Raw genomic sequence first — 15,762 nt, 5'->3', positions numbered from 1 at the left:
TCAAACTATTTAATGGCCAGGGAAGATATACTTTATAAAATATTTGGTGGGAAAAAAAGGCATTACAAAACTGTATATATAGTATGACTCCAATTTTCACAATTACACAAATGCATAGAAATGCATAAAGGTTTAATAGTAATTAATTCTGAGTGGTAGGATCACAGGTGATATTTGTTTTCTTTATAGTTTTATTTCCGAAATTTTAAAAATAAACACTGGACATTTATAACTAAGGAAAATGTTATTCTAAGACATTAAAATGAGGCTAAGATAGAACAAGTGATTTTACCTTAAGCAAATTCAAGGCAGCAGTCTATGTGCGAATAGACCCTCTAAGGAATATAATGAACAAATGTGTGCATTCACCATGAATTCACCCACAGAGCAGAACTAGTGAGAGCCAGAGGTTAAAAGAAGAAGCTGAACACAAGTAAATTGATAATGTGTATATTATGTTTGTGCGGCAAAGTTTCCAACCCACAAGTAAGGAATGTCTAAGCTAAGTCCTCCCTAGTCCAGGGAACTTGGCCTGCTGCCTACTCATTAGTGAAAAGCCTTATAGGAAACATCAGGCATGAGTTATTAAATAGATTTTAAAAGCATGGTCCTAATTGATTGTCTGCCCATGGAGACAGAGACCCAGGGCTGAGCACTGTCTGTGACAATTGCCTGAATTAAACGGTTGTACCAGTAAAATTAATCTTGATATATGGCTCCAAGGTTTTGGTTCTGCTTATAGAGACAGGCTCAGAATTCCAAGGTTTTAACACACAGAATTTGCACCAGTGAATCTCCCTTTAGCAAGTAGCACAGCTCACTCAGTCACGATATCTGTGCTACGGCACATAAATTAAAAAAAAAAAAAAGCTGTTTCAGGATCAAGGAAATTCATAGTTGTATATTTTACATTTTGGTCTAATTTGTATGGTTCTGAGAATACTATCCAAGGAAAGTGGTTTTCTGACATAAATGCCAATGAAGGGGCGCCTGGGTGGCACAGCGGTTAAGCGTCTGCCTTCGGCTCAGGGCGTGATCCCGGAGTTCTGGGATCGAGCCCCACGTCAGGCTCTTCTTCTATGAGCCTGCTTCTTCCTCTCCCACTCCCCCTGCTTGTGTTCCCTCTCTCGCTGGCTGTCTCTCTCTCTGTCGAATAAATAAATAAAATCTTTAAAAAAAAAATTAATGCCAATGAAACATAATTTCTTCAAGAAGAGGTGCAGTACCAACAGACCATTTTCAGAGATTAACATTTGGCCTTGGGGAAAATTACCAGCCCTGGTATTGTGCTCAGAGTGAAATGGGGCGCTCTTAACCACACCGGGCAGCCCTTTGATGAGGGAGTGCTGTACTTCCACAGTTGCTTGGTGGATCTTTCTTCTCCCCCACCTGCAGCGCATCTATAGTTTGGTAAATTGCCCATCTCGAGCTCCAGCTGGCTAAAAGATGCTCGTGGTTTCTGTTTTTCCCACTATCATCTTTTTCAAGGCTCTGGGATCCTAGAGCACAAAAGATCAAAGGGGCATTTGGTATGTGAAGCAGAAAGCAATTCCAGTTAGTAAATATTTGTGCCTCACTTGTTCCTTTCATTTCTCCATCATGATGAGTAATAACAGTAATTGCTAACATTCAGAACAGACTTCATGAGCATGCCACCTGTGCAGGTTACACCGGGTACCACACTCCAAACAACCTTGCACTTGGCTTAGTGCTCTGCTACTGTCATCTTCGTAATTTTTGAAAATTTTCATTTTGCACTGGGCGCCAGAGATTATGTAGCCAATCCTATTACCATTTAGAGGGCAGACTGTTTATAAACCTTTACACATATTAAACTGAGCGGCTGGAGTACCACCTGTGTAAATTTCCTCCATCTCTTAAGGTAATCTACAGAAGGCTGTTTTCCTGCCACTAAAAAATGTCTAACTCAAGAGTGGGGAGTGCTCAGCAAGACCTTCCTACACAACCTACACAACCTTCTGTTTAAAAAAAAAAAAAAATTTTTTTTTAACTTTTACACTACTGCCTCATATCACAAATCTGCAATTACTTCAGTTGTTATTTGCTTAGTTTCTATGAAAACCTAAGTTCCATGTTTTTCATCACTGAATTTCCAGCATCTAGCACAATGTCTGACACATAATCGGTAATTAATAAATGTTTTAATAAATTGTGTCCAAGGCTTCTGGGAAAACATAAACGCAGAAAAACAATAGCACAACAGACATCGCCACCCATGTCACGTCATGTAATTGCTTTGGATGCTGATTGATGCAAAAGTAATGCTTTTATGACCTTTTGCAAAATAAAAGCCCACTTCATTAAACAGTAGTTGAGTCCCTGCTATCTGCTTGGCATTGTGCTACATGCCAGAGGCATTTTAATAGGTGATCCCTCATCTCCAAAAGTTGAATCTGATAGAGCAGGGGATTATTCTCAATTTGTGGTCTGGTAAGGGTCCCTAGGACCCTTTCAGGGGGTAAAAAGTAAATTATTTTCCTTTTTCGTGCGCAGTCTCTCACAAATATAGAGTGGAGCTTCCCAGAAGCTACATGATGTGTGATGAAGGATAGTGGAATGTGTGCTTGTGTGTTATTATGACCTAAACCTTTTTCCACGTTAAATCCAGTTCAGTAAATATTAACAGCTATAACCCACATAGGCAGAACTTTTTGGCGTCTTTCATAATTTTTAAGAGCGTTAAGAGGTTCTGAGACCCAAATGCTGGAAGGACCATTGCAACATAGGCCGTTGGCAACAAAGAATAGCTATGGATGACTATGGAGACTAAGATGTGAGGTCTGGGTGGGTTCCAATCAAAAGGTTGGGAGCGGCCTTTAATCAGGAGGAAATAGGATGGACAGGTGGAGAAAATGACCGCGAGAAGGGTGTGAGCGCGGGCAGCCCCGACACAGGTTCTCAGAGAGTGCTCCCTGGCGAGGCAGGCCCACCTCTCCGCAAGGACACAGGCCTCCTTCCCTTTCACATTCAATACTAGAGGCTGTAAATTCTTCCCTTGCTGGTCAGCGATCTAATAAAAGCCAGGGCATAACTTGACCAAGACAGGAAGTCGTATGGCGGTCTCTCTGATTTCTAATGTTTAAAACTCTGGTTAGCAATAACTGTAAAGTTTGGCGTAGAGGTTAAAACGTCTGCTTCCTGTCTTAGAATGGGAGGAAGGGGAAAACCAGTACAAGGCAGAAAAAGGCGGGAAAATAAAGCACTAAAGAAAGAAAGAGCGGGCTTGGGGGAGGGGGAAGAGGCCGCTCAAGAAGCCAATGAATGAGACAGAGGCTGCGGCACGTAGCGCCGTCGCCCGCCTGCGCAGGCGCACGCCCGGTGATCTCGCGGGAAAGAACCGTTGCCGGTCCCGGCGTTGAGCCCAGGTAGGAGGGGGTGGAGGCGGGAGTGAAGTCTCGCGAGAAGAGGCGGTTTCGTAGCGGAGCCCTCTGGCTGAGAGTGTCTGAGGATCCGCCGCCGGATCCGCGGACGGTTTACTGAGCCCGTTAGTGCCCCCGCCAGACTCACGTCGCCGTCATGTCCCGCTACCTGCGCCCCCCCAACACGTCTCTCTTCGTAAGGAACGTGGCCGACGACACCAGGTGTGTACAGAGGAGGGACTCCGGGCCTAACCGGGAAGGCCGCAGGCGCTTGGGGAGGACCCGTGCGGCGGCGGCGGCGCGCTGGGCCGGGGGAGGGGAAGGCGAAGATGGCGGGTCCCGCGCGGGCTTTCGGGCCCCAGCTAGGCCGCGCCGCCGGCTCAACCGCCGCGTGGGAGCGAGGGCGGCTCCCCTGGTCCTCCCAGGCCGCCGCGGGGAACGCGGGCCGCGTGGCGGGGTTTCGGCTCCCCTCCCCCTCCGCACTTCGGAGCCCCTTCCTCCCGGCTTCCTCTCGGCACGTCCAGCCCCGCTGCGGCGGACATCAGCTCCCCATTGATTTGAAGTTCACGTTCTTTGGGGTACACGCCCCCTCGGCCCAGAGATATTTTTTCGGTTTTGGTAGTTAAAAAAATTGCAGCAGGGAAATAACGGGATCGGGGGAGGGGCGTGTATGGCGAAGCGTTCGCAACCCTTTTTTTGTTGTGTTATAGTTCTGATTTTTAAAATGTTGGAGATGTTTGGAAAGAGGCAATGTCGAAAATTGAAAGATAAAATTATTCCAGTTAGACAGTGCGAACTAGTTCTTCCCATTTCCCGGAAATAACTGGTCACCCTTTGAGAAGTGAGGTTTAGGAAGTCTACCATTTGGATGTTGATAAGCTAAATTGGATTAATCCAGACCGTGCCTTTGTTCTCACCAATTGCCTTAATTGCTTGAAGTTGCCGTCAGAATTTTTTGGAAAAGATCACATCACTAGAAGAGACGTTACGTTTCCCAATCACTCTAACCCCCCAAAAGTCAAATTTATTTTGGTAGCTTGTGTGATTTACGTTTTTCCGTCCTAACTTTAAGTAGGAAAGTAGACAGTGTTATAGCATCTAGAAAAATTTTTCCTTCGTTTTGACCTTTCATTATTTAAGGAGTTATATAGATTTGTGACTTCTATTTTTCAAACCTTTATCTACCTCCTACTAAGTGTCTAACCCTGTCGCTAAAATTTTAGGATGAAAGTACTTGGTATTTTTCATAGTACTAATGTATGTTTGATACTACCAAAAAAAAACATTAGTAATACTTATATGCAACTTAGTTCTGTTGTGCCTTTTATGAAAAATTAAAGGTGTGGTTAGAAACAATAGATAAATTTGTGACCAAGTTTATTAGAGGTCTTTTCCTGTTAATGTAAAATAGTAGAAGATTTTATTACAAACTGCACTATCTTCCAAAAATCTTGGATCTTAGCATTCCTTTTTCAGAAAGCTAGATTGCCTGCGTATTTTTCGTTATGTTCTTAAAGTTGGCTCTTGATGTTGAGATTTAGAAAGCTTGTCTGTTTCAGGTCACCCAGGGATACAGCACAGTCCCTTTCATTAATTGACCGATTACAGAAAGATACCTATTTCTTACAAAGAAATTCTTTTAAAGAAGTGAACATAAAAATCGGGGGTCTTTTTATGATGTTTTAGGTCTGAAGATTTACGACGAGAATTTGGTCGTTATGGTCCTATAGTTGATGTGTATGTTCCACTTGATTTCTACACGCGCCGTCCAAGAGGATTTGCTTATGTTCAATATCCTTTCTTCAGATGGCTGATTAGTGAGGGGTGTTGAAGTTTGAAATTCAAGTTTATGTAAGAGGTAACATCTAAAAAGTAGTTTACTTTTGTCCTCTAATGTTTAATGTCTTCAAATTTGTGAAAATTAATTCTGACTCACACATTGCTCTTAACTATTTCTTAAAGTTAATCCAAAAATAGTAAAAATATTTAAATTCCCATTCGTGCTGCTGAAACTCAAATCAGTGATTATAAAATGTGATTTAAATTTGAATACATTTTGGTTGCTACCACCTTTAATGTAAGTCAAATTAAAAGTTAATATGTTCTTGTGCTTAGCAATTAAAGTTTGGTATTGTCTGTTAATTTGAATCACTTGATCAAAAACAAATTGTATAACAATGAGGTAAACTTCTTTAATATTGTCCCCTAATTTGCTGTCCTCTGTTGTTACCTCAGAGAATGTAAAGCTGTACAGTTATGGCGACCCCAAAGAGAAAGCATGAAAGAACCTTTAGAGTAGAGTTCAACACTTAAGGCAAGTAGACAAGCCAAAGACCTCTTAAGGATCAGGCTTGAAGAGAAGGGAGAGTTTGGGAAAAGAAAAAATAAAGAAAAGCTGGAAGAAGGACAAGCCTAATGGGAGACAAAGCCTCGCTTTATCTACAAAAGGGGGAAAAGGTTGTTTTTCAAAGTTAAAGATAAAGCCATCTGTCATATTTGGCCAAGCATCTCATGACAAGTCCTTCTGACAAGCACTTAAAGAGTTAAAGGTCAAGATGAAGTTGAATGATGGCCAAGATTAAAGGAGTCATACCTGATGTATCCTACAGAATAACTATTTTCCTTTTTTTTTTTTTAATGTTTTGTAAGCAGTTAATTTTCAAAACTATTCTGGTTTGGTCTAGTGACAAAACCTGTAACTTGATTTATGTGGGCCTTTGATGTTGTGATTGTGGTCTTGTATAAATGCACTCTCTCTTAGCTTGTCAAGTTAAAGTGTACCAGGATATAATGTTGTTAAGCTTAAACTCAGCCTATTTCTGTTTTGGACCAGATGGTAGATCCCATAGGGTAGTAGGCAGTGCTCTTTGGAGTAGCATGAGGTTCTGGGGTCAAGCCGACTCCATAGAGCTGTGCTTAAAGGGGAGACAGGTGCTAGCACTGGGAACTACTTAGAAACAACTCTGGTCTTGTAAGGTCAAATCCACTGGAGATACGACCAGTTTATAGATCTTAAAGTGGCGGGGGGGCGGGGGCACACGCATACTCCAGACTTCTAAACTTAGTTCTGTGAAGGCTGCTGGTCCTGCGCTGCTTTAGCACATACCGTCAGTTAGCCCTGAGTGGATTGCAGAAGGCCTTATCCCTTGTATGGGTACCTAATCAGGACCTACGGGAAGTCATTCCCTGACCCAGAGTTTTAGCTGACATTACTTCCTTCAGTGAGACAGCAAAGGTTTGGGCTGTGGGCATCGGGCTAGGAAAACTTGTTACACGTGCTTAAATTCAGTGGGTCTCTTGAAACTTAGCAGGGGAAATGTTGAAAGCTGCTATTTCAGCAAAGCTAGTGATCAAGGACAGTTGGGGGAATTGGTTGCAAAGCTCTGTTACAGAGAGGATAAGAGCTATATTTGGCTTGGTTTAAAAAAAAAAAGCGATGCTTTCTGGCTTTCGGTGTTGACCTGATTTTACCTAGTTTGGGATGGCCTGGGAATCAAGATCAACAGTAGTTTGACTCAAGAGAGTATGTGATAGTTGGGCCAGAAGACAGTCATTGTCTAAAGGAGAATCATATACTTCTTATACACAGTCTTTCTGTGGTCTTAAAATAGTTAAAAAGAAGTAGGTCTCAGGATTTTGCAAAGATCCCGAGTACAAATTTCTCCGTAACTAGCATCTGAGTGATATCTGATCCTGTTCTCAATAAGCCTTCTCTTAACATGTATAGTAGAACTTTGCCGTGGTTCATCCAGCTCAGGATTCTGTTTTTGAGGATAGATCCGGAGAATGAGTTAATCTCAATAATTTTTACACATTTTAATCCTCCAAAAAGTAAATTATATTCTGCTTCCTGGCATAGTAAGTAGTATACCCATTAAGTGAACTTTTTTAATACTTTAGAGCCCAACTGCATTAACCTTGAGGGGTATTCAGTTTATAGCACTCAAGGTTCTAAACTCCCTATCAGCCTTTGCCTTTTCATGGTGAAAGCCCCATGATTTTAGGACTTGGGGAAACCTGTCTTTCATTAACATGCACATGATAGCTTGAGGAAGAGGGAGCTGGGAACTTGCTGTGGTCCTTAATTCCTCTCAAAACAAAAAATAGGAAATCTGGTGAGGCAGACCTTTTTAATATCTGGAATAAACAGTAGTATCAGTCTTGAAGGGAGTGTGTCTCTTCAAGGGTGTGTTTTAATCAGCTCAAGATCTGCACTTTTGTCTCTCAAATTTGAGAACTATAAATGGCCAAGTTAGAAGAGTGATTTTTAGGATAGAATGAAAATCTACACCCAAACTTAACCCAGTTCCCTTTCCAAAGCTTTTATATCAAACACTGCTCTGAATATTTGCTTGGATTCCATCCAAATGGTGGTTTTAGGAAAGTAGCTAAATTTGGGCAGAATAACTTTGTAATGCCAAGAGTTCTCATAGTATTGCTGACAGTGAGGGAAGAGGTCAGGCAAGGCAGCAGCCTCCCCCATCAAAAACCGGTACCAGCCGTTCCTGTGTCAGGTTCATAAATGTTATCTTGACATTCTCAAGGTGAAAACCAGTCCCAGACCCCCTTCTTTGCGGGGAGCTATATGTTTAGTATTATAGTTAGGGCTTTCCAGTCCAGGAGTCTTTAGAAGTGGTCTGTTACTTCTTGACCGCATGCTTTTACAGTCTGTGCATGGATATAGTACACTTTTGGTATAGTGATATCTTCAGTATTTATTGCTTGATTCTGTCTTGATATCCACAAGTGGATAGCATACCAGTCTTCCCTGTATGGTATAAGAAAGACAATTACATGAAATAATAATGTTAGATATATCAGAGAAAAACAGCAAAATAAATTTGAAGTTAATGCTTTATCTCTTGTAAGGTATATTCTGCTTGCTTACACAAGAACTATTGGCATTTTCTTTTTTTCCTTTGAAACAAAAATATGAAAAGCAGTTTTGGTTTTATTTTAAGAAATTTTTGTTTTAGTATGCAACATAGAACTGACATTTTTCTTTTTTGTTTTGTAAAACTTAAAACTCAGGAAAAATTTTTGATAGGATTACTTGGTAGTTCAGCTATAACATCTTATTTAATAACTTTATAATATGTAATCCTGTGTGTTTTCAAATGTATGCTGTAGGAAGTCACAAGTGCTTTTATGCTGTGAAGTGTCTATAGCTGAATCAACCAACCCTAAGTGAGGTCTGGATGATTTTCTAAAATAATATTGAGAGATTGTGGATTGTTCCAGACTTACCAACTGAACGTTCATTCATTATCAAAATATGTAAAACTTCCCAAGCCCCTTAACATTTAGCACATTTGAAGATGTCCGCGATGCCGAAGACGCTTTACATAATTTGGACAGAAAATGGATTTGTGGACGCCAAATTGAAATACAGTTTGCACAGGGGGATCGGAAAAGTAAGTATCCTTATGCTTGATATATGTATATATATAATACTTCATTTTTAAACAGTGCTTTGATATCTCTTTTTGGAAGTATTTGCAATTTGTCTATGTTCAAAATCTAAAAAGAGTTTTTGAAAAGATAGAGTATCTCACATACTTTGCAAAAAGGTAGAATGTGAAGATTAAAATGCCTGAAATGTGTTTGGACTTGGGGATGGAATTAAAAGGGAAATAATTTGGAAAGTATTGGGTCTTTTCAGCCGTTCGTCTTCATAAAGATCTTCAAGGTATAATTGGGTATTTGGGTGCTTGGCTGTGGAAATGGACAGATAAAATTGAGAAGGATTACAGGTGAAACCTAGAATCGGTTTTATATTAGTCTGTGGTTTTTATCATGCAGGCAAGCACCAGGTGTTTGCCGCATGCTAATGAGGCAGGAGGACAGGCTCTGGAGTCAGGTAGACCTAGGTTTGAATTTGGGCTGAACCATTTTGTTACTGTGGGCAAGATACTGAAAGAGATGAAAATAGCTGCTGAAGAGAGGAGCGCAGAGGTAGGCACGCAGCCGGTAATTCTGTGGTTCTTGGGTATTTGCTGTGGTATTTATATAAACACACACTTCCAGTATCTGCTTCATAGAATTGAATGAGATAACAGAAATTGAAGACTGTCCAGGGATGCGGGTATGTCTAAGGCATGCAATAAGTGCTCTTCTCCACTTTTGTTGGGATCTCTCAGAACCGTATAACCATGTATCACTGCATTTTGTTACTAAAACATTGTTCGTAGGCTACCAATAAGTATTTTGTCGTTGCTAATTGTGCTCCTAATAAATGAAAACCATGTAGAATAATTCCAGATTGGCAGATGGTTCAGTCATTCATATTTTAATTTGGAAATTTTTAAAATGTGGTGGATTTTCTTAATGTTGAAGTAGTTGGCATATTTTTGGACAACAAGCTAGATGGTGAAAAGGTCTCTGAAAAAAGTAGTTGGGAAGATTGAGAGTGTCATTTTTAATATAAAACAGTATTCTGATAGACGTCCTCAAAAACAAATACCTTTTCCAACATTAGTAGTCATTATTAACCTTGACACGACTTGGGGGCATAAGGGAAGAGAAAACGGAAATTTTTCCTATAATTTGAAGACTAGAAATACTAGGTTTTAATAATGTTCTTAAATATTTCTGTTCTGTGTATTTCATTAGCTCCAAATCAGATGAAAGCCAAGGAAGGGAGAAATGTGTACAGTTCTTCACGCTATGATGATTATGACAGATACAGACGTTCTAGAAGCCGGAGTTATGAAAGAAGAAGATCAAGAAGCCGGTCCTTTGATTACAACTATAGGAGATCTTATAGTCCTAGAAAGTAAGTGTGATGTGTAGTACAGTAATCTGTCAGAAAAAATTTATATTTGTTAGCTTTTAATTTTTTTTTATCTTTTTGTACACTTTAATTATATACATTGTATGCTTCATTGAAACTAAAAATATTTTAGTACTTCATTTAAAAAGTTTTATGGCTCACTTTTTTTAATTAGAAACTTTAAAAGACTGTAAATAGACGTTTGTCACTGTTTGCTCTTTCTGATGTACTTTTTAGCAGTAGACCGGCTGGAAGACCACGGCGTAGCAGAAGCCATTCCGACAACGATAGGTAAATAACTTTGCTTTGAAAAAGACTCATATGTTTTTCAATTTCAGAGTGAACTTTTGCTCTAAAAATAACAAATTTGATTAATATAGAATCTAATTTTTACTCTAATTGTATCTCTCCTCTGTTTTGAAAGATTCAAACACCGAAATCGATCTTTTTCAAGATCTAAATCCAATTCAAGATCACGGTCCAAGTCCCAGCCCAAGAAAGAAATGAAGGCTAAATCACGTTCTAGGTCTGCATCTCACACCAAAACTAGAGGCACCTCTAAAACAGATTCCAAAACACATTATAAGTCTGGCTCAAGATATGAAAAGGAATCAAGGAAAAAAGAACCACCTAGATCCAAATCTCAGTCAAGATCACAATCTAGGTCTAGGTCAAAATCTAGATCAAGGTCTTGGACTAGTCCTAAGTCCAGTGGCCACTGATAGTATAAACCTTGATATTTTTAGGCATGTATCATTCATTTACTCATAGTTTGGTTTACTTAAATTATCAGGAATACAATGTTGCAATGATGCTTAAAAAACACTTGTCAGTTTTCCCTGTACCAGGCAAATGGTTATAATTAAAATGATATGCTGTTGAGAAGCCACTCTTAAGAGTCCAGTTTGTTTAATGTTATGGGCAGCTACCAATTTGTGGTGTCTCTGTATATTTTTGTAAAGATTCTCATTTTTTATGCTTGAAGTATTGGTGAAAAGATGTTGGTTGACCATAATTTGCAACATTGTCTTATTAAAAATAAACTTTCATATCCATATTTGGTAGAACTGTTAACCTAGAAATGTAGCTTGCTAATAAGATAGAATGATACAAAAGTGAAGTTGTAGCCACAGTACAACACTGACTGATCAGACACATTTAGGTTCAGGGTGGACCTTTTTGTCTTGTTAAGATGTCTAGGCCCGTGATAATAGTTAATTTATGACCGAGCGTGGAATAGTTCTTTTGTTAACCCCACTGTCTTGGGGAATGATGCCAACTGGTTTAAGTAGGATCTGGGGGAAGATTGAGTTTTTGACTGAAACATGGAGCCTTCACTGTTTTTTTTCTGGTTTCTGTGAGGATTTGGAACATATAAACATCAGAAGAACTCACCTTAAAATTTGAGCAGGTCAATGATGGCAGAAATAATTTTAAGGGAAAAAAATGCTCTCATGTAGTTACTCTAAACTTGAAGGAGCATTGTTGGACATATTGCTTAGTTTTCTTACTGCTGTTAAAAAGCAGCAAGTAAATTGTTTCAAAGTAGATTTTGTTTATGCATATGCATAGTGCAAAAGAACTGAGTTTTGATGCTTATAGCACTCAGTCTGTGCATTTGTATCAAAATTTGCCTACCGCTTTATGAAGGAGGCTTGTTCTTCACACCTCAGCTTATTTCATGTGAGGCAAGTTGAGAGAGAACACTCTCATTCTAGGTGATTCTATGGTGCCATGAAATTTAAAATATTTTGGAAGAAGAATTAAGAGTCACAGCTCTGAGTTTGATTGATTATCAATGTAGTTCCTGGCAGTACCTGACTAAAAAAGAAAAGACCCTAACCATTTATAATATCTAGCATTTCTCTGAGAGATCGTTTAGGGGGCAATAAAAGGGACATGTCCTATCTCATTTCAGAATAAAAGCTAGCATCTTTAAAAATTTTAGATTGCTTGCTTGCAGGTATAAGAAAGAAATATTGTGGGGAAACGATTCCTTTTAGAGGATTACTTTTTTTCAATTTTGGTTTTAGTAATATAGGCCTTGCCTGTAAAGAACAAAAGATGGTTTTTAAATACTGTTTGTGGAATGTGTTTAAAGGATTGATTCTAGAACCTTTGTATATTTGATAGTATTTCTAACTTTCATTTCTTTACTGTTTGCAGTTAATGTTCATGTTCTGCTATGCAATCATTTATATGCACGTTTCTTTAATTTTTTAGATTTTCCTGGATGTATAGTTTAAACAACAAAAAGTCTATTTAAAACTGTAGCAGTAGTTTGCAGTTCTAGCAAAGAGGAAAGTTGTGGGGTTAAACTTTGTATTTTCTTTCTTATAGAAGCTTCTAAAAAGGTATTTTTATATGTTCTTTTTAACAAATATTGTGTACAACCTTTAAAACATCAATGTTTGGATCAAAACAAGACCCAGCTTATTTTCTGCTTGCTGTAAATTAAGCAAACATGCTATAATAAAAACAAAATGAAGGAAATAATGATTAACTGGAATTATTATAGTTTTGGATGAGATTCTAAAATAACAATGGAAACAATTCTTTGTAGATTTAGGAGTATTTTTAATCAGTGTTGCACTAGGCACAGCTAACTTTTCTTTGGAAATGATAGAACTTGCCAGAAAGGTACATCTTTTATATACTACTTAAAAATTCCTTATGTAATGTCAAAGTTGTTTCATGATTGCTTATTAAGCCCCTTGGGTTAAATAACATAGAAATTATTGGTAGTATTAAGATAAGTATTAAAATGAAATTTGAGTCAGCTAATTGTAAATTTATATTTTGATTATTGGATGGACCAATAATTCTGCTCTTCCCGTCCTAAACAAGATGCATTGGGCCTTGTATTTATGGCTTGATTTTTAAAATACTTTTGCATTGAATGTCAGTGAGCAGTTAATATTAAGTAATAACCACTTTGGGGAACCGGTTTAGGTATTTTATGGTTTGAATTCTAGCTACTTTATAATGACAACAGTTATAGCTGATACTTAGTATTTATGATGTGCCAGACACAGTCCTAAAATTTGATGTGTTAACTCACTTTTCACAAAACCCTAGGAGAAAGATACTTTGGTTTACCCCATATCACAGATAAGGAAATTGAGACACAAAAGGCTGTAAAAGGCAGATCTAAGATTTGAGTCCAGGCCTGGTCCTTATTGATTTTTGTTTGTAATGGTCTATAATTTGAGGAAAGTAGATTGAGGCGATAGCCCATTGAAACTGTTCTCAGTCTTTGTGTAGAAACAGAAGGCCTGATGATTCCATTTTCATTTTTTATTTATGTCACTTAATTTGACTCACCCTATTTCCTTGAGAACTTTATGTTACTTCTAAAGTGACATACCTAACAGTTTCAAAGGACTAAATGATAGTTGAACCCGTGTTAGTTAGGATCCTGCTCATACTTGATGAGGATCCTTACACAGTGCTCTAATTTTGGGCTTCATAGTTCACAATTACGGAGTATCTACTGTGTGTCTGGCACTGTTGTCAATTATTAGAGTAGATCATATGAAGACTCAAGGGAGGACTGACACTTCACATCTCTTTTTACTTAAGATCTCTGCGTTTTGTTTTGTTTTGAAGCCAAGTAAGCAAGAAGAAAAATGACAGATAATGCTTCAGTGAGAAAGGAAAGGTGCTACATAGAGTATGAGCTGTTAAGTTTACAACCCAGGGAAAAGACCTGGGAATTATTGTACTATTCTCTTGAAAATTTGGCCCAGTAAGCTGCTACATCCAGTTCAACTAACAAAATCCTGTATACCACAGAGAAGAATACAGAAAACCAAACTGACAAACATCCTTCTTTTATTTAAGACCAAACTGCAGCTGGAATACCCAGTACAGTTCTGCTTACTACACTTCAAGAAAGATCTGAGAAAGCGGAAAAAGAACCAAAGAAGGGCAGTTCAAGCGACCAAAGGGTGGGTGGAAGGTGCTGCAGTATGAATACTGTACGAATATTTTGACTCTGGTCTGAAAAGATAAAAGAATGTTATCGAAACTACATGGAATAATTGAAGTCCCTTCAAGTTTGAAAGTAAGCATTTTAGGACAAATAAAAGGAAATTCAACTTTGTACTTGTGGAAACTAATCCCTAAATCTGAATAGGTTTATATTGATTCGTGGATAACAGGTCCATAATAAATGATTGGAAACTAGGATGTCTGAATATCAAGGAAGACAGCCATAGTCTCTTACAGTGCCTCTATTGGTCTGTCTCAAACTGAATTGGGTGAGAAAAGGTATGGTCCAATATAAACTTTTTCTTGGTTATCTCTTAAAGTCAGTTCCATATTTGCTGTTGGCAAATCTTGCCTTTGTTTATTCCAGTGCCAGTGTTTTTCTGCTTAATGATTTATTTGTTGGCATCTAAGTTTATTTACTTGTGTGCCATGTACAGTTTACATCTTCCTTACACTCTTCCCCAGGTAAATTCCAATTATAATACTTGACATCTAGCTAAGAGGGTCCATCTCTTCTCACCTCTGTCCTAAGTCAGTATATTCAGCAAACATTTATTTACTGCCCTTCCTGTGGGCAAAAATTGTACTGGGTAATTGGGGAGAAAATTCACTTATTTAATAAATGTCTACTGAGCACAATCTAGTGAATCATTACAGTATGGCCTCATTGTTTTGAGGTGTATTCGTAACTATTTTACACCATTCATATCTTAATGTAATTATAAAACCCAGAATACTATCAAAGATAATTTTGTGGTTATCTGCCATTTAAAAGTATCCAGTATTTGTTTGCATCCCATTAATACAAATAATGAAGAAATGTTTTAATCTGTAATAAACTGATTTATTGTGCAGTGACTGTAATATACTAGAGTTATATTAAATTGTTAACTCTGCCTCCTCAAACATATATTAGGAAATAATCCCCAAAATAAGTATTTAACTTTGCATTAGATATAAAGGAGACTCTGGGTGCTATAATTAGATTATTTTGAGGCAGACAGAGAGCTGTTATCCCAACTGATTTAGTATGTTCTGTAATTGAGAAAATGTTCACCAGATTATACTTTTTAGTGATTTACATGTACATTTTATAGGGGACATGTTCTGTGTATAGTGAATAAATAACTTTTATAGTATCACAAAAATGTTTTGGATTCCTTAGTTCCTTATTAGGATATGAAGTTTGTTTATCTATACATTGACTCTCCATCACTCATATTTGATTTTTGTCATATTTCTGCCACATACTTTAAGCTTTTCATGTACAGTTATTCATCTAGAAATATGAAAGTGTTTAAGCCTTTAATTTATAAAAATTTTTGAAAATATTGCAGAATACACGTAACTGTGGGAGATACGAAATGGAGGTATTTTTACCCCCATTTGATTAAAAAATTTTTTTCAAACTTGCCTAAGATCACACAGCAAATAAGTGGCAGATCCCAGGTTAGAGTTCATGGTTTTTTTCATTTGGTTCCTCTTCACTGTTTTGTGCCCTTTTTTTTTTAATCAAATGGGAAATTTTTTATAACAATAAAAGTAATATAATGGAATATAAAGTTCACATAGAAGGAAGATTAATAGATTTATGAAAAAATTTTAATATCAAAAAGT

The 15,762-nt window shown here is 38.0% G+C and overlaps 1 protein-coding gene across 7 annotated transcripts; it reads left to right on the top strand.

The window, feature by feature from the left end:
• The first annotated feature begins 3,410 nt into the window (after window positions 1-3,410).
• Window positions 3,411-14,257, top strand: SRSF10 (serine and arginine rich splicing factor 10). Of its 7 annotated transcripts, XM_040618972.1 has the most exons (7): window positions 3,415-3,602; window positions 5,067-5,171; window positions 8,691-8,794; window positions 9,993-10,155; window positions 10,390-10,443; window positions 10,577-10,678; window positions 13,996-14,257. In XM_040618972.1, the coding sequence occupies exons 1-7, from the start codon at window positions 3,538-3,540 to the stop codon at window positions 14,054-14,056; spliced, it is 654 nt and encodes a 217-aa protein (XP_040474906.1). In that variant the 5' UTR covers window positions 3,415-3,537; the 3' UTR covers window positions 14,057-14,257. The 7 variants fall into 7 exon arrangements, with proteins under 7 accessions (XP_040474905.1, XP_040474904.1, XP_040474903.1 ...); XM_040618970.1 differs by lacking the exon at window positions 13,996-14,257 and having other exon boundaries at window positions 3,412-3,602; window positions 10,393-10,443; window positions 10,577-12,645; XM_040618969.1 differs by lacking the exon at window positions 13,996-14,257 and having other exon boundaries at window positions 3,414-3,602; window positions 10,577-12,645.
• Window positions 14,258-15,762: the final 1,505 nt, after the last annotated feature.

This window comes from Ursus maritimus, unplaced genomic scaffold, assembly GCF_017311325.1.
Source record: "Ursus maritimus isolate PB19 unplaced genomic scaffold, ASM1731132v1 scaffold_32, whole genome shotgun sequence".
Lineage (NCBI taxonomy): Eukaryota > Metazoa > Chordata > Mammalia > Carnivora > Ursidae > Ursus > Ursus maritimus.
The sequence above is the reverse complement of the archived record's forward strand: the minus strand, read 5'-3'. Positions and strand labels throughout refer to the sequence as shown.